Consider the following 19,402-nt stretch of genomic DNA (forward strand, 5'->3'; position numbering starts at 1 on the left):
TGGAGCGGCTGAGCCCGTGAGCCACGGCCGCTGAGCCTGCGCGTCCGGAGCCTGTGCTCCGCAACGGGAGAGGCCACAACGGTGAGAGGCCCGCGTAAAGCAAAAAAAAAAAAAAAAAAAAAAAAAAAGAAAAACTTAATAGCAGACTTCCCTTGTGGCGTGGTGGTTAAGAATCCACCTGCCAATGCAGGAGACACGGGTTCGAGCCCTGGTCCAGGAAGATCCCACATGCTGCGGAGCAACTAAGCCCGTGCACCACAACTACTGAGCCTGCGCTCTAGAGCCCACAAGCCACAACTCCTGAGCCCACGTGCTGCAACTACTGAAGCCACCACGCCTAGAGCCCCTGCTCCACAAGAAAAGCCACAGCAATGAGAAGCCCGCACACAGCAATGAAGACCCAACGCAGCCAAAAAATAATTATTTAAAAAAGAAAAAAACTTACTAGCATCCCACTGTCTGCTATATGAAATTTCAAATCTAGTCACAATTGGACCCCAATCTACCTTATTTTCTCTCTCTCTCCAATCCTCTCATCGCCAATTCCCCGACATTCTGGTCACAGCGAACAACTGTTTCCTGAATATCACAAGCTCTTTTAGACACTGCATCTTGCCCATACAGGTGTGTAGCCTTCTCCTCCTCTGCCTGGCAAACTACCTCTCGTCTACATGTTCACTAATTTAGCAATTTCTAGTAAACGGTTTTATTGATAACTTGAGTGTAACTGAACACAGGAGCATCCCTGGGAGGGAAATCTTTGGGTATTTCCCACTACATATAACACATGATAGACCCTCGGTAAACCCTTGTTTAAAAAAAAAAAAAAGAACAAACATCTTTACTCTTATTCGACCTTGCAAAGAATTCCACTCAAACTTGTCTTAAATGGAAAAAGTGCAGGTAAACCCTTGTTTAAAAAAAAAAAAAAAGAACAAACATCTTTACTCTTATTCGACCTTGCAAAGAATTCCACTCAAACTTGTCTTAAATGGAAAAAGTGCAGATGACACCACTTAAAATGGAATAAACTATCTCTAAAAAATTTGTTGATTTGGCAAGACACCATAGGCTACAGGTCCATTCCTGCTATTTATTTGGAGGGGTGGAGATAAAACATTTAAACACAGACTATGAATCTGGATTCAGGAATCTGACACAGTGCAACAGTGCTACCCGAAGATTCGCTACCCCTAATTCGGTGTAGCTGCCGGTAATCGCATACTCGAGATAACAGAGGCAATGCGTTTTTTAAAACTGTCCGCCGCAAATTAGTATGTGCCTTAAAGCCTCCCCGAAAACAACCCTCAATTTTAAAAAAGAAAAGAGAGCAACCAGGTAAAAAGGAAATTAATTCCGTCTACTGGGATTTCAAGCTCCGGCTTCAGGTCCACAGATGCATGGCGGCGTCCGGGCAGCGGGCCGAATCCCCCGCGGACCCCGACCTCAAAGTGCACCCACAGGGCAGTGGGTAGGGGGAGCGCCGAGGAGCCTGGCCTGGGGCCTCCGTGCGGCCGGCTCGCCCAGCGCCGCGGTCACTTTCCCCGCAGGGGTCCGGAACGCTGTGGGCCTTAGACAGGGCGACCGCAAGTAGAGGCTGCAAGCTCGGCTCACCTCGGCCCGTCGGCTCGCTCCATGGATGCAGAACCTGACCCGGGAATCGGAACAGTTTGCGCCACTGCTCCCACGGCGTGGGGGGAGGGAATCCCGCCACCCTGCCGCCCATTGGCTGCTTCCGACACTGTGTCCCGCCACTTCCGGATAAGGCTACGAACGCTTCCCACCTCTCCTTCTGGCTGATTGGTTGTGTCAAAGGTCGAGTCCATGACGTCGAATGAGCAGGGGCCAATTAGAGCACAGGAGCTGCGCTTTCCCGGACGCCAGCCTCCGGGTCGGAAAGGAGGTGGCTGCATCCTGTAGTGGACTTGGACAGTTTCTGAGCGTTCGTGTCTCTCACCCGCCACCTTCCCTCCCTTGGGTTCCACAATGCCGATGTACCAGGTAAAGCCCTATCACGAGGGCAGTGGATCTCTCCGTGTAGAGCTTCCCACCTGCATGTACCGGCTCCCCAACGTGCACGGTAGGATCGGCAGCCCCGCGCCAGCAGCGAGCCACGTGCAGGTAGGAGCGCGCGGCCCTTGCCCCGGCCCCGCATCAGCCCAGTGCCCGGCGCCAAGGCTCTAGTCCCACCGCCCGCCTGTCCAGTGCTCAGGCGCCCTGGCTCCACCGCGGCCCCGCCCCGCTGCCTTCTTGTTCAGTGCGCACGCGCTGCCGCCCTGGCCCTCAGTTGGAGGACTACGGGCAGGGGTCCTTCCAGGCCCGGACCTTGGGACCCGAACTGTCGCGAACAAACCGTGGGGACCAGACCCGATCGCCCACCCCACTCCAGCCTCACGCGCCCGCCGGCCTCCGAACGACCGTAACTCTTATCTATTAAAATAGCTATCCATCTGGTATCTTTTTTTCGCTTATGACTACTTAAACTTTTATATGACGAAATTTTACCCTCAAAAAAGCGAATAGAACGTAAATGCTCGTTTTGAGGAATTATAAAGCGAATCCCAGTGTCACCACCACTCGAGTTAACACGTTGTCAGCGCCCCACTTAAAACTACCCCCAAAGTTCCCAACTTCCGCGGTCATTACGTCCTGCTTTTCTCTTTTATTTTGTCACCTGAGTATGCATCCCTAAACCATGTAGTCTTGGTGTAAGTGGAAGCATGCAGCGTGTGCCCTGCAATGTCTGGCTGCCTCTTCTAGATATGATTTGAAGAATCCCTTTGCCGCCATGAGAAAGCGAAGCGTTCGTCCTCTGCGGTCTGCTGCTCCTTGGCTTGACTGCGCCCCCACGGCTTTATCCATCCCGCTACTCACGGGCGTCGGCTGGTTTTGCATTTTAGGCTGTTATGAATTATTCTGCAGAATATTCTTGTACACGAACAGGCAAAGGGTATATACTAAGGGATGGGATCGCTGGCTCAGTGGGCTGGTCTGTCTTCAATTGGATTAGATTGCTTTCCAAAGCGGTCATCCCGGTTTATGCTCTCACCCGCAGTGTATACGAATTTCTGATGCTGGCATCCTCCCCAAAGCTGGTGGGTGTACAGCGGCATCCTAATGTAATTTAGTTCAGATCTCCGAGACCGCTAAATCGGTCGAGCCCCTTTTCATGTTGGGCATTTTGATTTCACCTCTTTTGTAAAGTACCTGCTCAACTTTGACTTTTTTTGTTAATTGCAAATACACATTTTAAGTTTCCAGCTGGAGAGACTTTCTGTCCACTCTGACTCAAGATGAGTGAATAGATAACGTTCGTGGCTTGTTTCCCCTGTCATCCTTTGTCTTAAGACCTTTCTGCCTCGATTGGAAGGGCGGTGGTTAGTTTAGTTTGAAACCAAATAACACAACTGTCGTCTCACTGTAGAGCTAAGGCAAAAACGCAGGCATGGTCCAGTATCTCTTCACTTGGAGATTCCCATGCAGGCTTGGTCTGGTGCCCCTCAGCTGGACAGTCCCATGGAATCAAAAAGAAAACCCCAGAGTGGGGAGCATAACATCTCTTTTGAGACCCAAGTCCCCCCCCCCTTTTTTTTTTTAAGTCTGCTGCCTAACTTCCTTTGGGCATTTAACTGTGAACTTGCAACTTAGAAGATGATAACTTAGCAGACGGTAACAATGTGGATAGATCATTAGAAATCTAGCATCTCCAGGAGAAATGAGAGCAACACAAAGAGTAAAATGCTTCTAAATCCATGTAAAATAACACAAATGGTTAAACACAACATGCCAAGTCACAGTCTCTCCTGAACGAGGAAAACAACAGGCCAGCATTAGAAGATGTGGTAGGTAAAGCAGAACTCGAGCATCTTGCGTTCCTCAGATCGAGCTATGCTGGGCTCTTATCACAGGCCACGTTCCACACGCAGTACTGGGTTCAGTCTTCAGTGAGTGTTGACGGGTTTTGAATACAGTAGGTGCTTCGCCACTGTTTGGGCAGGGACCCGACTGCCATTTGTAGCAATGAGCAAAGTTGTACACAAAGAATGCACACATACGGTCTGGATTAAAAGATTGGAAGTATTACTCAGGAGGACTGCTATTGAGTAACATGAGGATATCACACAGGTGGTAGCCTTACCAGTCACCCATTTTGCACACTTATTTCCAGTCAGTACCGCATTATTTAATTGGCGCACTGAACTCTGTCCTTCTTTCTCCCACCCAGATGCTAGTCATCTTGCATTTCTCTGCTGTTTGATCTTAAACAAGAGCAGCAGGTGAGGGGAGCTGAGATCGTGGAGATCCAGCTCTAGGGTAAATCGGCATTAACCAGCTGAGAGAAGGGGGAGGGGTGTTGCAGACAGAGGGAACCTGATGAGGAAAAGCCCTGTGGCAGGTGGGGGCCTGTGTGTTTTAGGATCCAAAGAACAGCGTGGCCAGAGCCCAGAGCAATGGGGAGAATGATGGGAGAGGAGGTGACCAGAGAACCATTCATACAAGCTATTTATCCAGCTATTTATCTTAGGCTTTTTAGCCTAAGAGGTTGTTTTGATTTCTGGCTGCCATCGTAGGGATGGGTGGGGTGGAGGAGTGGACCAGAATGGATGCAAGGTGACCAGTGGAAGTAGGCCAGGTGAAAAATGGTGTCTTGGCCTCAGGTATTGACCGTGGAGGCACACTTACAAGTCACTGGATTCCAGAAAACTGACAACAGCTGGTTTTGAATTGGCTCTGTGAAGAGGGCAGTGTTGTGAGTGACAAGGGGAGAAACAAAATGTTCCTTAAACTCACCAGCATACAAATGTGAGCGGGCCCTCTTCCAACCCTCACATAATATCATGAGTGCATGTTTACTTTTTATTATTTTTTACAATAAATTTTTTATTTATTTTTGGCTGCGTTGGGTCTTCGTTGCTACACGCGGGCTTTCTCTAGTTGCAGCGGGCGGGGGCTACTCTTCGTTGCGGTGCGCGGGCTTCTCATCGCGGTGGCTTCTCTTCTTGCAGAGCACAGGCCCTAGAGCACACGGGCTTCAGTAGTTGTGGCACGCGGGCTCAGTAGTTGTGGCTCGCGGGCTCTAGAGCGCAGGCTCAGTAGTTGTGGCATGAAGAGGGCAGTGTTGTGAGTGACAAGGGGAGAAACAAAATGTTCCTTAAACTCACCAGCATAGAAATGTGAGCGGGCCCTCTTCCAACCCTCACATCATATCATGAGTGCATGTTTATTTTTTATTATTTTTTACAATTAATTTTTTCTTTATTTTTGGCTGCGTTGGGTCTTCATTGCTACACGCGGGCTTTCTCTAGTTGCAGCGAGCGGGGGCTACTCTTCGTTGCGGTGCGCGGGCTTCTCATCGCGGTGGCTTCTCTTCTTGCAGGGCACAGGCCCTAGAGCACACGGGCTTCAGTAGTTGTGGCACGCGGGCTCAGTAGTTGTGGCTCGCGGGCTCTAGAGCGCAGGCTCAGTAGTTGTGGCGCACGGGCTTAGTTGCTCCACAGCACGTGGGACCTCCCCGGACCAGGGCTCGAACCCGTGTCCCCTGCATGGGCAGGCAGATTCTTAACCACTGCGCCACCAGGGAAGGCCACGAGTACATGTTTATAATAAACTCAAGGTCATTGCCTGTTGACCCTTTTGTCTAGTCATGAGCACCCTACTCATGCTTAACCTGTTCTTTGTTCTCTTGACTCAAATGGATTATCTTTTGTGAGAGCTTGTGAATCTGAAAATAGGTTGCACAGTGTGACTGCTGGAAGGTTTCTTGTTATTGCTTTTTAAAGTAAGTTGGTAGGGACTTCCCTGGTGGCACAGTGGTTAAGAATCCACCTGCCAATGCAGGGGACACGGGTTCGAGCCCTGGTCCGGGAAGATCCCACATGCCGCAGAGCAGCTAGGCCTGTGTGCCACAACTGCTGAGCCTGTGTGCCACAACTACTGAAGCCCACACACCTGGAGCCCTTGCTCCACAATAAGAGAAGCCACCACAGTGAGAAGCCCGTGTACCATGGCGAGGAGTAGCCCCCACTCGCCGCAACTAGAGAAAGCCCATGCACAGCAACGAAGACCCAACGCAGCCAAAAATAAATTAAATAAATAAATAAATAAAAGTAAGTCGGTAGAGATTGGAGATTTCTTTCTCAGCAAATATTGGGTTGGCCAAAAAGTTCCGTTATGGAAAAACCCAGACAACCTTTTTCACCAACCCAATATTATTAGTTACTTATGGTGTGCTAGTCCACTGTACCAGGCAAGAAAGATGCAAAGATTCAGTGAACGAAGGATGCGAATATTCCCTCTTTATGAAGTAATACATTTCAGCAGTGAAAAAGTTCTAGATGATTCTAAGATAATGGGAGTGCCAGTATTGCCTAGGAAATGATTTGGGGAACGGATCATTTGACCCCGCTGGACGTACTTCTAAGCCTAAGGACACTTTTTTTTTAACCTGTGTGTGCTCCCTTTTTCCCTTCGATTAGTATAAATGATTGATTACATCCTCATCGCCACCCCCAATCTTTTGCTATTCATTTATGCAAAGTATTTTGAACTAGTTTGATAGAAAGAACAATTTGTGTTCGTTTTCTCTCCTTCTCTGTTCTTCAAGACTAAATCACCTGAAATAGGAGTCCTCCAATGTTCAAAGTGGCTTTCAGGCCCAACATTATGTGTTTTATAGCATTTGGGGATTGATTTGCAGGACCTATTGGACTGGGGCAAATGAGATGATTCTGCTACCTCATTTTAATGTCTTCTGAAAGGTGGGGGGTTCGAACTCAGTGGAAGACAAGTGATCAAACAGACTGCTTTGACGTGAGAGGAAGTGAACGTTTTGATGTTGGTCTGTTTAGGGAGAGTCGGACCCATCTCTTCAAGCTCTTGAGTCCCGCCAAGATGATATTTTAAAACGTCTGTATGAATTGAAAGCTGCGGTTGATGGTCTCTCCAAGATGATTCAGACACCAGACGCGGACTTGGATGTAACCAACATAATCCAAGCTGACGAGCCCGCTGCTTTATCGACCAGCGCATTGGACTTAAATTCCGTGCTTGGAAAGGTAAGTGCATCTAGAAAGCTAAAGGACATCAGTGCGTTAGGTGGATATTAGTGCTGGAAAATTGCGCCGGCGTGATTAAAGCCTTGGTTTTCGAGTTTCCAAAGGGTGGTGCAAAAAGCACATTCCTCCTCTGATTGAGCCTTTGCACAGAACAGATTCATGAGCTTTGAGTGAAGCCAGGCAGGCTCTAATGCAGCTTCTGGATTTCTCAGACCCGGTGGAGAACGGGGGGGAGTCAGGAGTCCCTGCTCCCTGCCACCCCCGGCAGCTCCCGGCAGACTCCGAGCCCTGGAGAAATGGTCGTTCACTCAGTGCTTCTCTGAGGTTCAGCCGAGTCAACCCTGACTCTCTGAGAGTGGCCTGAATGTCAGAGCCTTGGCCGTCCAGGCGCAAAATTCCCACCGATCTTTTTGCAGTTTGTTGCTAAAAGCCAGTCACAGTCTCCCACCTCAGACAGATTGGGCTTAAATTCAGCTTGTTGTGTTAAAATTCAGCTGCATCAGCCACGTTTAATGTCAGTCTACGGGCTTCAGCTGATTTACAGGACAATCTGATACGCAGAGAAAGAATATCTTGTTACCAGTGGGCGCGAGAGGGTTCGTCCCGAGAATCCCCGCTAGCACCCTCCCCTAGAATTGGTGATAGAAAACGGCCCTGCTTAAAGACCTAACAAGCGGAGGCAGCGTTGCCACGTCTCCCCCAGAGCTGTTTTTGGTAACGTCCGTCCCTCTGCGCTCGTGTATCCCTTCATCCCCCAGTTCGTGTTTGCATGCACCGGGGGCCCGTGAGACCCCGCTCAGCCAGTCCCCCAGGGAGCCAGTCTGCATAGGCGATGAGTCGGTGAGACAGCTGTGCCGGGTGTTCCCAGCATGCCGGGGGGCCTCCGAGAGCACACGGTGCTTCAGAGAAGTCTTGGTACCGCAGAAGGCACGGCATCAAGTAACACGATATGTTCGGAGAAACGCAGAGCATCCAGCATAGGGCCACATGAGGGACACCGGTCAGGAGTCGCAAGACCAGAGGCCAGATTGTGGCCAGCTGTGGACAGCAAGCCACAGAGTTTGGCCACTGTTGTATCACATGAGTTCATTAGTTATGAAGAGCGGATGTACAGAAATAAGATAGTCCACGTCTAAAGGCAGTGCGTGTTGCAAATCAACTATACTTCAATAAAATAAATTTTAAAAACAAAATAAAATAAAAAGGCAGTGTGTTCTGGCACTTTAATTCACACCTAGTGTTTTAAAATCTCCCTGAGCGGGGCCTCCCTGGTGGCGCAGTGGTTGCGCGTCCGCCTGCCGATGCAGGAAAATAAAATCTCCCTGAGCGAAGACCCTTTTCCAAGGCCTTCTTCATTGACACGTGACTCAAACAAACTGCTGTAGAAACTATATCCTGTCGGGCATTAGAAATAAAATCTCCCTGAGCGACGACCCTTTTCCAAGGCCTTCTTCATTGACACGTGACTCAAACAAACTGCTGTAGAAACTATATCCTGTCGGGCATTAGAAAGATTTAGTAAATGGAGTAATTACACGTGTGATTTTTTTTTTTTTTTTAACTTAGGGACAAATAGAGGTGTCAGTCCTAACATGTTGTACTAATTTGAGTAGAGTCACCTTTTATTTACTGGGAGCAGCACTGCAGGGGTGGAGGGGTGGAGTCGGCTGCTGTCCCCTGCTTCCTACCGAGCCGAGCCCCCTCGGTAGCTTCCTTCCATCCCCCGCACTCGCATCCTTGGCTGCAGGTGGGGTGACATTAGTTCCTTCTTCCCGGGAGGTGACGATTCTTTCGAGAAGCCTGGTGGGGTTCTAAGCACAGCAGCTGGTACCGTGTCGGCACTCAGGTTGCTGCTGGTGTCACATCTGCTCTGTTGGGGTCTGCTCCCCAGGATTACGGGGCGCTGAAGGACATCGTGATCAACGCCAACCCCGCCTCGCCACCCCTCTCCCTGCTTGTGCTGCACCGGCTGCTCTGTGACCACTACAAGGTCCTGTCCACCGTTCACACGCACTCAGCGGTCAAGAGCGTGCCGGCCAACCTCCTCAGGTGCTTCGGCGAGCAGACGAGGCAGCGGCCCCGTCACGAGTACCAGCTGGGTTTTACTCTGATTTGGAAGGACGGTAAGCGGAGGGGCTGGGTGACTAGGAGGCAGTGGGGGGTGGGAAAGGGGCAGTCTGCAGCTGTGCAGACTCCTCGGCTGCTTGCCGTCGAAGTCTAGAGAGCTTGTGGGGGGTTCCGCAAGAGGGGCAGGTGCACCTTGGCCCAAAGATGCTCTCCTTCCTCCGGGAAGGCGAAGGTCTCAACTGAGAGCGGTCTCCGAGGGAATCCTGTCTAACCAGCCAGGGCAGGGGAGTCACGGCTGTCACAGCCGTCTTGCCCTCACATTCCAAACCCTATCATTATGGGGACATCATCCATTAAAGGGTGGCAGGATGTCACTTATTCATTATCTCGCTGGTGTGTGCGCTTCTCCCGGTGAAGTTCCTACAGAGGGAACTGAGTTCATGTCCGTCCATCGAGGCCTTACTGCCCTCAGCCACACGTTGAGAGCCCGGGTGAGGGCAGCAGGAGGTCCCGGCCTGGGAGACGGGACCCCTGGTCTGCAGGCCTCACGCCCAGATCCTTCGGCACAGGGGTTGGAAGAGATGGTCTGAGGTCCCTTCTAGCTTGAAAACTGTCGTCATCAAATACCAGAAATGGTTACTTTATAACTTACAGTTTGCACTGTTTAAACCTGCAGTTTAAACTTTCTTGAGTATTACTAACCTTTTGGAGACCGACTAAAACTGCGATTTTCTTGAAAATATACTTTCCCTCGCCACCGGTTCGTGACTACCAGGGACTGTCCTTGCCACGCTCTACAAGCACTTCCTCCGGCCGTGCTGCTCTTGTTGACATTTCATGGAGTGCTTATTTCTTTTCAGTGCCGAAGACTCAGATGAAGTTCAGCGTCCAAGCGATGTGTCCCATCGAAGGAGAAGGGAACATTGCGCGCTTCCTGTTCTCTCTCTTTGGCCAGAAGCAGGATGCTGTGAATTTAACCCTCATAGATAGCTGGGTAGATATAGCTATTTTTCAGCTAAAAGAGGGAAGCAGTAAAGAAAAAGCCGCTGTGTTCCGCTCCATGAACTCTGCTCTTGGGAAGAGCCCCTGGCTCGTTGGGAATGAACTCACGGTGGCGGATGTCGTGCTGTGGTCCGTTCTCCAGCAGACAGGGGGCTGCGGTGGGACAGCGCCAGCCAACGTGCAGAAGTGGATGAGGGCCTGTGAAAACCTGGCCCCTTTTCACACGGCCCTCAAGCTCCTTCAGTGAACCTCAGACACTGATTTTAAAGGGTTTAAATTTTAAGGATGGTGCTGTTTTGTGCCTATTATTGGTAAAGGGACTTGTACTAAAATCAAAGTCTTTATCTAGGCCAGTGGTTAAATATCAATAAATGCATCATATAGTTAATTTGTGGTTTTCATTTTATTTAGAATCCAGCAACACTGTATGCAATATACCGTGACAATTGCCAGCTACGTGGCAGGCACACTGGGGTACAAATATGAACGTATCATATCGCCGCCTTCGAGGAATGTAGACTTGGGGGGAAGCAAGTCTGTGAGGAAGGAGGGAGCCCGTGGGGACAGCGCGGTGTGGAGGGAAGGAAGGCCAGCAGCTGTCAACCTGGAACGGTGCAGCTGGTGCGCGGGCCTGGGCTTGGGCAGCGACGGGTCCAGAGCACACTGAGGTCTCTGCAGTAGAACCTAGAGGAGGACTTGGTGGTCAACAGGCAGAGTTCAAAAGAGAGAGAACAGCTGAGGATGAGGCCTACACTTTCAGAGACTGCACGGATGGTAATGTTAAAGTGAGAAGTCCAGGAAAAGGAGCGTGTGGGGTAGGAGAAAGGCAAGAACAGAACAGGTTTCGTTTCAAGCGGTCTCAGGTTCAAAATGCCAGCCTTAAAAGGTACTTTCACAACCTCACTTTAGTAAGTCTTATACAGGCTTACTAAATACAATTAGAGTTATACCAGCCATACCCTAATAAAGACTGAAAATTTACATTCCAGTTGACTATTTAGCTTAAAAAGTCCACTCTCATATTTACAGAGCCTATTGAGGCTAGACGGGCACACCCCCATCTTTCATGTCACCCTCTTAACCCCTTTGTCTTGAGAGAGGAGACTTAGCTGCTTCTTTAGTTCTTCAATTTCTTTTTCTTGCTCTAGTATCTTCATCTGTAGGGTGAGATTAACCTGTAAAGAGAAAATTTTAAGCTCCGTTACAACGGCTTCTTCCTTTACTTTTAAATACACAGGCCTGCCTCTCTTTGCACAGTTGCAATATGCGTGGATTCCGGTTCTCACAGCTTATTACGCGTCACCCAGCAACGTGGGTCAAGTGTCAGTTACCAAGGTACAGTGACTAACTGCCTTAGCGCTTCAGTCCACAAACCACTGTGACCCGCCATACATGTCATAATCGGGAACAATCATCACTTCTTCCAGCGGCTCTGGCGGTTGGTCACCGCGCACCCGTTGCTCGGTTCACGCACAGGCGGTGTGCGGAGATGTGCTGCCTCCTGTCCTGTCTCCCAGTGATAAACCCACGTGACATTTCTGAAAGAGGGAACTGGCCGACAAAGATGAAAGTACAGCAAAGTAATGAAAAGCGAGGATGCTAGAAGTGAATATCAAACGCACGGTGTTACAGACGAAACAGCTGGTCGTGGGAATGCCGATCCCGCCACCATCAGACGCACTGAGTGAAGACAGCTTATCAACGTGAACAGGAAAAGGATGAAGATGTCCCCAAGAAAACTTCACATTAAAAGAACTCTTGGAGGCAGGTCAGAACATCAAAAGTGCCAAAGATAAAATGCCAGAAACTGATCCAAACTTAGCAAGGAGTATGACAAGTCACCAAGGCAAAGAAAAGATGCTTCACTCCGCGTCCTAAGTTACAGGACAAGACGGAGGTGGGCACTCTTCAAACTACTCTCGAAACACTTTCATTCTCAATTATAGTTTTATCATTTTTTTCATTTCCGCGTACATCTGTAACCGATAATAAGAGAGTTTTAATGTTCTGACAAACATTTTTAAAGGTCATGGAACAACTGTAACTCTTCCCCCTGATTATTAAGCTCCTTTTGTATGCTGTGAGCTCTGCGTGGTCATTTTCACAGCCCTGCGCTACACAAAGTGCAAAGTGAGGGCCACCTGTCTATGCAAATTTATCTGTACAGGTATGCATAGGTTACTTTATAAACAATTTTACAAGAAGGAGAAATCCCTACCATTAACAACAAATAACTACGGTCTCTACTCTAGCTTCACAGGGAGTTAGAAAATTCTCTCCATACAAGGATATCAATTTAACAACCACATCTGCTATTTTCAGAGACTGAGAGAAAAGCACTACACCTACCTGTGTACCGTTCAATCTACTAACATTCACTGTTTTACTTGAAAACAAATAAGCCTTAAACCAAAGACAAATCAACTAACCAGCTGCAAGTGGCTCCCCAGCCCATGTGCATCAGAACCGCTTCGAGGGCTTGTGGAAGCGCAGAGAGCAGCCCCTTCTCCCCCAGATGTCTCTTTTAACAGGTCGGCGGGGGAGGGGAGGGGGGTCCAAGCACTCTGTCGAGCCCACGGTGATTGCACGCCGCTGGTCTGGAGACCGCACTCTGGAAGCGGCGCAGCCACAGTGCAGCTCACACGCTGTGTTATCAGTTACTCGGAGATCTTGCTACAGTGCGGGTCTGGGGTGGAGCCCCGGAGCCTGTGCTTCTGACAAGCTCCCAGGGAAGGCTGATGCCGCTGGTCAGAGGACCCACTTTGAGTAGCAAAGCACTAGAGAACCTGTGAATTATCTTTGAATCAAGTGCTAAATGCCCCATTTATTCTGCAATCAAGGTTCAGAAATGTGGGGACACAAGTGCAGGTTGAGGAATCTCTGTGCAGCTGTCCCGTCACAGCCACACTTGAGGGGGGATGGTGATGACGGCGTCTCTGCACAGGAATCCCCTTCTTTTGTTTAAAGCGAACACGGTGAGGATGGATTACCCATCCTCAAACCTCTCTGCTCTAATCTTTAAGAACCAGCGGGGCCCTGACTTGTTCGGCCACCTCCTTGCCGGCCAGCGCCTCGACGATCGCCAGAGCAAACTCAAAGCTGGTTCCCGGCCCCCGGCTGGTGAGGATCAGGCCATCCCTTTCCACACGGTTCTCTGAGTAGCTGTAATGACCTTCAAAATAAAAACAAAAAAGGGTTACGTCGCAATGGGCTATGCTGGACAGCAAGGAACGCCACTGAGCAGTCCCATTCCCTTACAGCACTACCACTGGTCTCATGAAACTTAAAACAAGAACAAGCAAACACCCCCAGGACGACAACGAGGTAGCCAGTCACTCGCAACCCTCAGGCACTCCGAGCTCTCGAAGCATAGCGGGAAGATACTGAGGCCGCCATGCACAGCAAAGAGCAGGAGAAGCTAACCACTGCTGAAATGAAGCGTGTGAACACGTGTGACTTTAACGCAGCTGCAAAAGACCTCGTATGTGTGAGGGGGATGCCGGAGTGAATGCTAAGCATTCACGTTTCTATTCCACAACACACGCAAGTGTCAATTCTGTGAAATGAAGGGTAGAGAATACGCACCCTAAAGTATGACGCCAGGAGTTCAGGAAATGCCACCCCAAAATAGGCTGCTTTGGTATACTGATTATTTTGAGCTAAAAGCACTTGAAAGACAGCACAGGCAGGGAGAGGGAGTGGCTTCCTCTGAATCTCCTTTCCTGCCTAAAGACAGATCATCCAGAAGGAACTCATAAATCCCCTCCCGGGAGTCTCATCAACCAGGAGAGAAAACTAGAAGTTGACACCACACCCAGACAAACTTTGTCACAAACTATCATTCCTCCCATCTACTCTTCGAAGGGTCCCTTCATCTTTCCTAAAAGCCAATTACGCTCCCCTGAGAGGCCTACCTCCCTGTCCCCTTTCTCTGTTAAGATGGTATTTAAGCCAGAATTCTAAACCATCTCAGGGAGTTACTCATTTTTCCCTGGGTATCTCCCATGTATACATGAATAAACTTGTTTTTCTCTGGTCAATCTGTTTTTTTTTTTTTCCAGGGGTCTCAACTGAGAACTCAGAAGGGTAGAGGGAAAATTATTTTTCCTTCCCTACAAAATACTGGAGGAAAAGGGGGATGAGGGTGAACCGGTGTTGAAGGTAGAAACTACCTGTGATACAGACTACCGAGGTAATGCACACACACGCTCTCCCTAAGTTACAGGACAAGAAGACGGAGGTGGGCACTCTTCAAACTACTCTCGAAACACTTTCATTCTCAATTATAGTTTTATCATTTTTTTCATTTCCGCGTACATCTGTAACCGATAATAAGAGAGTTTTAATGTTCTGACAAACATTTTTAAAGGTCATGGAACAACTGTAACTCTTCCCCCTGATTATTAAGCTCCTTTTGTATGCTGTGAGCTCTGCGTGGTCATTTTCACAGCCCTGCGCTACACAAAGTGCAAAGTGAGGGCCACCTGTCTATGCAAATTTATCTGTACAGGTATGCATAGGTTACTTTATAAACAATTTTACAAGAAGGAGAAATCCCTACCATTAACAACAAATAACTACGGTCTCTACTCTAGCTTCACAGGGAGTTAGAAAATTCTCTCCATACAAGGATATCAATTTAACAACCACATCTGCTATTTTCAGAGACTGAGAGAAAAGCACTACACCTACCTGTGTACCGTTCAATCTACTAACATTCACTGTTTTACTTGAAAACAAATAAGCCTTAAACCAAAGACAAATCAACTAACCAGCTGCAAGTGGCTCCCCAGCCCATGTGCATCAGAACCGCTTCAAGGGCTTGTGGAAGCGCAGAGAGCAGCCCCTTCTCCCCCAGATGTCTCTTTTAACAGGTCGGCGGGGGAGGGGAGGGGGGTCCAAGCACTCTGTCGAGCCCACGGTGATTGCACGCCGCTGGTCTGGAGACCGCACTCTGGAAGCGGCGCAGCCACAGTGCAGCTCACACGCTGTGTTATCAGTTACTCGGAGATCTTGCTACAGTGCGGGTCTGGGGTGGAGCCCCGGAGCCTGTGCTTCTGACAAGCTCCCAGGGAAGGCTGATGCCGCTGGTCAGAGGACCCACTTTGAGTAGCAAAGCACTAGAGAACCTGTGAATTATCTTTGAATCAAGTGCTAAATGCCCCATTTATTCTGCAATCAAGGTTCAGAAATGTGGGGACACAAGTGCAGGTTGAGGAATCTCTGTGCAGCTGTCCCGTCACAGCCACACTTGAGGGGGGATGGTGATGACGGCGTCTCTGCACAGGAATCCCCTTCTTTTGTTTAAAGCGAACACGGTGAGGATGGATTACCCATCCTCAAACCTCTCTGCTCTAATCTTTTAAGAACCAGCGGGGCCCTGACTTGTTCGGCCACCTCCTTGCCGGCCAGCGCCTCGACAATCGCCAGAGCAAACTCGAAGCTGCTTCCCGGCCCCCGGCTGGTGGGGGTCAGGCCGTCCCTTTCCACACGGTTCTCTGAGTAGCTGTAATGACTTCCGTCCACCATTTTGTCTTTAGCAGGTGGGTGTGTTGTAACTTTGCTTCCAAAACCTATTTCATGAGCCAGCAGAGCCGTAGGTCCCGCACAGATTGCGGCGATGAGGCCCTTCCTCTTTTCTTGTTCCTTCGGTATCTCCTTCACAGCTGAGGACTGGGATAAATTCTGTGCGCCCAGACCACCTCCTGGCATAACCACCACCTCGTTAAGGTCCCTCTTTTTTTGCATCTTCTAGACTGGCATCAGGACAAATGACAACATCTCGGCTACACTGTACCGGGTCTTTTCCAGCCAGACCTGCAATGGTGACCTTAATTCCAGCTCGTCTCGTGACATCAACAGGGATGACCGTCTCCACCTCCTCTGCTCCCGTAGCCAGGATGACCAGAGCTCTCTCTGAAGCCATCCTGATGTTGGGTTTTTTAAAGATGTAACCGAACCCCGCCTCTCTTCCCAGGGACGTGGAGAATCGGCCTGTTCCGGCGGCACCTCTACCCTCCGGATCACGCTTTTTTAAGCCTTAGAAAGCTTCTGTTTATACCTGGCACTGAAACGACATGTCAGGAAGGAGGAAGGGGATGGGCTGCCTGGAGCAGGACCTCCTCACAGGACAGAAAACCAGACTCCACGCTGGGATGCTGGGATCTCAGGTTGGGTGAGGCGGTCTCGGCCACAGATGCTCCAGCTCCCCTGAGAATCAGTGCTGTCCTACATCCTTTGGTGTGTGTGCCTTTCTGCTAGTAGATACTTTGTAATAATTCATAAAAGGCCATATACCATAGTTAGAAAGGAAAACTAAAACCTTTTGACTTAGCGAGGTGAGGCTCGAAACTGGAGCCCATGTGACCATTTTCAGAGTAGACAGTTGGCGGTGGTCATCTAGCTTACCTGACAAGTACGCCACTGGCAACTCTGAGAATGGGCTGAAATATCTGGTTTCCATAAACCTGATTCTAAGCTCAACTGCTCTTCGTGAAACGGGATTCACGATTTAAACAAATTCCATTTTAAGCTTCATATTTCCCCCAGTATTAAAAAAAAATCATACATACATTTCCAGAATTTTGGAACAGTTCACTCTGCAGCAGCTGAACAGCAGACGGCCTCTGGGATGAGTTCTTTCTGGTTAAGTGCTGGATGTACTTGGCTTGGACGGGACACCTTTTACTGAGGGACTCGGGGATCTGTCCAGTTCTTAAACCCATTAAAACACGTGCTCGCTCCATTTCTGTCCCAAACGGCTGAAAGAGCTCCAGCAGGATAACACCCAGGCTATACATATCTGACTGAAAAAGGGGGGCAACGGTCAATGAGTAGTGAAATGCACAGAGGAACATTTCCATTCCCACCCACCTTCCTTTCAAAAGCGAGAGGATTTTCTACAGAAGGATGACTGACAGTCCCTACAACGGAGGGAACACAGTGGGCTGGCTCGTCCCTCACAGACGCAGGTGTCTGCCAGCTGGATCTACTGTAGGTGATCTACAGACAGATGACTGTACTCTTGCAATCCCCAGCTCTAACACCAAAAAGGGGCATCCAGGGGCACGAAGGACTGAGGGCCAGGCGAGGGGCAGGGGTGATCCTGGCCACCCAGAGCGGTCACTACCATACAAGTGACTCCACTGCTCCTTGAAAACCCAGGCCAGGTACAGCCTGAGAGAGAGAGGAGAGGTCACCGAGGGTCCCTGCGGCCTACCCCGGTCCCACCTCCGCCTCTGCTCAGAGTTAGACATTCTTGGTGAAGTTTTAGCAAACTCTGCATGAAACCTGTCACTTTTCCTAAAAACAGTCTTTTAGGAAGGTGTTTACTACATAGGATTTTCGGAGCTGCCATGGTTTTTCTGGCAGCTCTTTCCCAATCACTAAAAAGTTGAATGATTCATCAAAAGGAAGAAAATTTACTAGGCTGTTATTTTGAGAAAAGAATTTACTTTTAACATTCCTTCGAGGAACGAGCTGGATGAAAACTTTTCCGCATCTTCATTCTACCGCAGAGGGAAGGAAGTGTCACGCTTGTCGGGTCACTGATTTACCTACGCTTGAAAGCAGAATGAATGGCTGAAAATAGACTTTGGTGAATCCTGCCTTCCTGAGGGGAAGGTGACATCTTAAAGGGAAAGCTCATTGCAAAAATTATTTTGTGACACCCATGGATTTGGAAATAGTAAAATAGCCTAAAAAAGTCAGATTCAGTTGAAAAGTGAGGCTTCGCACTAGGGTAGTTTGATGTAAGAGATAACCTACCACACTCCGCTATTTCCAAATCACTTCGACGTCAGGCCTTCCACTGCATTTACTGTACTTTTTGTTACTAGTCCACTGAAAGGGTGGAAGGGAACAAACACTACCTTGGCGTCATACTCGGACCCCTCCAACTGCTCAGGGGAAGCATACAGGCAAGTGCCCACTCGGGAGGTATGCGTGGGTGTTCCTGTAATTGAAAAGCCAGAGATTAAGCATGGCAGGGTTAGCACTGTCTACATAAAGACCCCTGACTGAACAGGGCATTGCAGCTCCCAAGAAAATGATAGATGCTTTTTTTTTTAAATCTCACCTTTGCTGTTAAGTCTTCATGATTCTCTTTAAATACTGACAGTGTCCAACCATGTCTCTCTCTCTCTTTTTTTAATGCAAAAACAAACAAAAACCACCACCAAAATAAACTTACTCTTTCCATTTCCATTGGCCCAGTCTGCGTTCTGTATGATGTCTGCACAGGCCAGGCCGAAGTCTCCTATTTTTACTTGCTGATTGGGGCCATGAAGAAAAATATTTCTGGGCTGTAAACAAACAGAACAGGTCAACTCCACGGTGTTCGAGAATGAATGGTGAAAACGTGTGGACGCTGAGAGTTTTCAACTAGGGAGCCAACAGCCCCTCAAGAATTAAAAAGGAGAGCAGTGGTTCTCAAACTCAGCCGCACATTAGCATCACCAGAGGAACTGTGAACAAATCTCAGCGGCCAGGCCCCTCCCCAGACGGATGAAAGCAGATTTCCTGGAGGTGGACGCGGGCATCGACATTACTTAAAGTCCCCAGCTGATTGCACTAATGTAGAGCGTGCTTGTGCACAAGCGCACTTCAGCCCTGACGGAACCTCAGGGTCACCGAGAAGGTTTTTGGTTTTTTTTAATATACTTATTTATTTTATTTATTTATTTTTGGCTGCGTTGGGTCTTCACTGCTGCCCGCGGGCTTCTCTAGTTGCGGCGAGCAGGGGCTACTCTTCGTTGCGGTGCGCGGGCTTCTCATTGCGGTGGCTTCTCTTGTTGCGCAGCACGGGCTCTAGGCGCGCGGGCTTCAGTAGTTGTGGCACGTGGGCTCAGTAGTTGTGGCTCACGGGCTCTAGAGCGCAGGCTCAGTAGCTGTGGCGCACAGGCTTAGTTGCTCCGTGGCATGTGGGATCTTCCCGGACCAGGGCTTGAACCCGTGTCCCCTGCACTGGCAGGCGGATTCTTAACCACTGCGTCACCAGCGACGTCCCACCCGAGAAGATGTGCGATCTTCCCGGACCAGGGCTTGAACCCGTGTCCCCTGCACTGGCAGGCGGATTCTTAACCACTGCGTCACCAGCGACGTCCCACCCGAGAAGGTTTTAACAACTACTATCCTCTCAACAAGTCAAAGATTTTCATTGTTATTATTATTATTATTTTTTTTTTTTTTGGCGGTACGCGGGCCTCTCACTGTTGTGGCCTCTCCCATCGCGGAGCACAGGCTCCGGACGCGCAGGCTCAGCGGCCATGGCTCACGGG

The 19,402-nt window shown here is 49.4% G+C and overlaps 4 protein-coding genes across 9 annotated transcripts in view; 1 reads left to right on the top strand and 3 right to left on the bottom strand.

The window, feature by feature from the left end:
* PMS2 (PMS1 homolog 2, mismatch repair system component) overlaps positions 1-1,726 on the bottom strand; it is a 27,497-nt gene extending 25,771 nt beyond the window's left edge. For 3 of the 5 annotated variants that reach the window (XR_008619428.1, XM_024121656.3, XM_024121655.3), the window contains exon 1: positions 1,615-1,705. Coding sequence is in view for 3 of the 5 variants with exons in the window: in XM_024121656.3 (XP_023977424.1) it covers positions 1,615-1,637 (23 nt within the window). In the remaining 2 variants the exon portion in view is untranslated. Of the gene's footprint in view, positions 1-1,614 lie in introns of all 5 variants that reach the window. The other 2 variants (XM_024121659.2, XM_028499790.2) reach the window with 2 other exon arrangements.
* Positions 1,727-1,864: 138 nt separating this feature from the next.
* Positions 1,865-10,512, top strand: AIMP2 (aminoacyl tRNA synthetase complex interacting multifunctional protein 2). Of its 2 annotated transcripts, none has more exons than XM_007110423.2 (4): positions 1,865-2,121; positions 6,849-7,055; positions 8,947-9,178; positions 9,983-10,512. In XM_007110423.2, the coding sequence occupies exons 1-4, from the start codon at positions 1,987-1,989 to the stop codon at positions 10,369-10,371; spliced, it is 963 nt and encodes a 320-aa protein (XP_007110485.2). In that variant the 5' UTR covers positions 1,865-1,986; the 3' UTR covers positions 10,372-10,512. The 2 variants fall into 2 exon arrangements, with proteins under 2 accessions (XP_007110485.2, XP_007110486.2); XM_007110424.3 differs by having other exon boundaries at positions 1,865-2,001.
* Positions 10,513-10,521: 9 nt separating this feature from the next.
* The window catches only part of EIF2AK1 (eukaryotic translation initiation factor 2 alpha kinase 1), a 27,416-nt gene continuing 18,535 nt past the window's right edge, over positions 10,522-19,402 (bottom strand). The window contains 5 exon segments of the mRNA XM_028498050.2: positions 10,522-11,198; positions 11,201-11,299; positions 16,697-16,930; positions 17,996-18,078; positions 18,316-18,427. Coding sequence (XP_028353851.1) covers positions 11,166-11,198; positions 11,201-11,299; positions 16,697-16,930; positions 17,996-18,078; positions 18,316-18,427 — 561 coding nt within the window. The 3' untranslated portion in view covers positions 10,522-11,165.
* On the bottom strand, positions 13,115-16,065 carry LOC102991297 (Parkinson disease protein 7 homolog). Its single transcript, XM_024120450.3, is given in 3 exon segments — positions 13,115-13,296; positions 15,641-15,851; positions 15,853-16,065. Coding segments are annotated over 3 exon segments (570 nt in total). The 5' UTR covers positions 16,051-16,065; the 3' UTR covers positions 13,115-13,135.

Source organism: Physeter macrocephalus, chromosome 14 (genome assembly GCF_002837175.3).
Source record: "Physeter macrocephalus isolate SW-GA chromosome 14, ASM283717v5, whole genome shotgun sequence".
Classification (NCBI taxonomy): Eukaryota; Metazoa; Chordata; class Mammalia; order Artiodactyla; family Physeteridae; genus Physeter; species Physeter macrocephalus.

Bases quoted from the DNA above. Each gene is read 5' to 3' on its own strand.
- AIMP2 (XM_007110423.2), top strand. From the start codon at position 1,987: ATGCCGATGTACCAGGTAAAGCCCTATCACGAGGGCAGTGGATCTCTC. The intron at 7,056-8,946 runs GTAAGTGCATCT...TCTGCTCCCCAG, and splicing joins TAAATTCCGTGCTTGGAAAG to GATTACGGGGCGCTGAAGGA. The intron at 9,179-9,982 runs GTAAGCGGAGGG...ATTTCTTTTCAG, and splicing joins TACTCTGATTTGGAAGGACG to TGCCGAAGACTCAGATGAAG.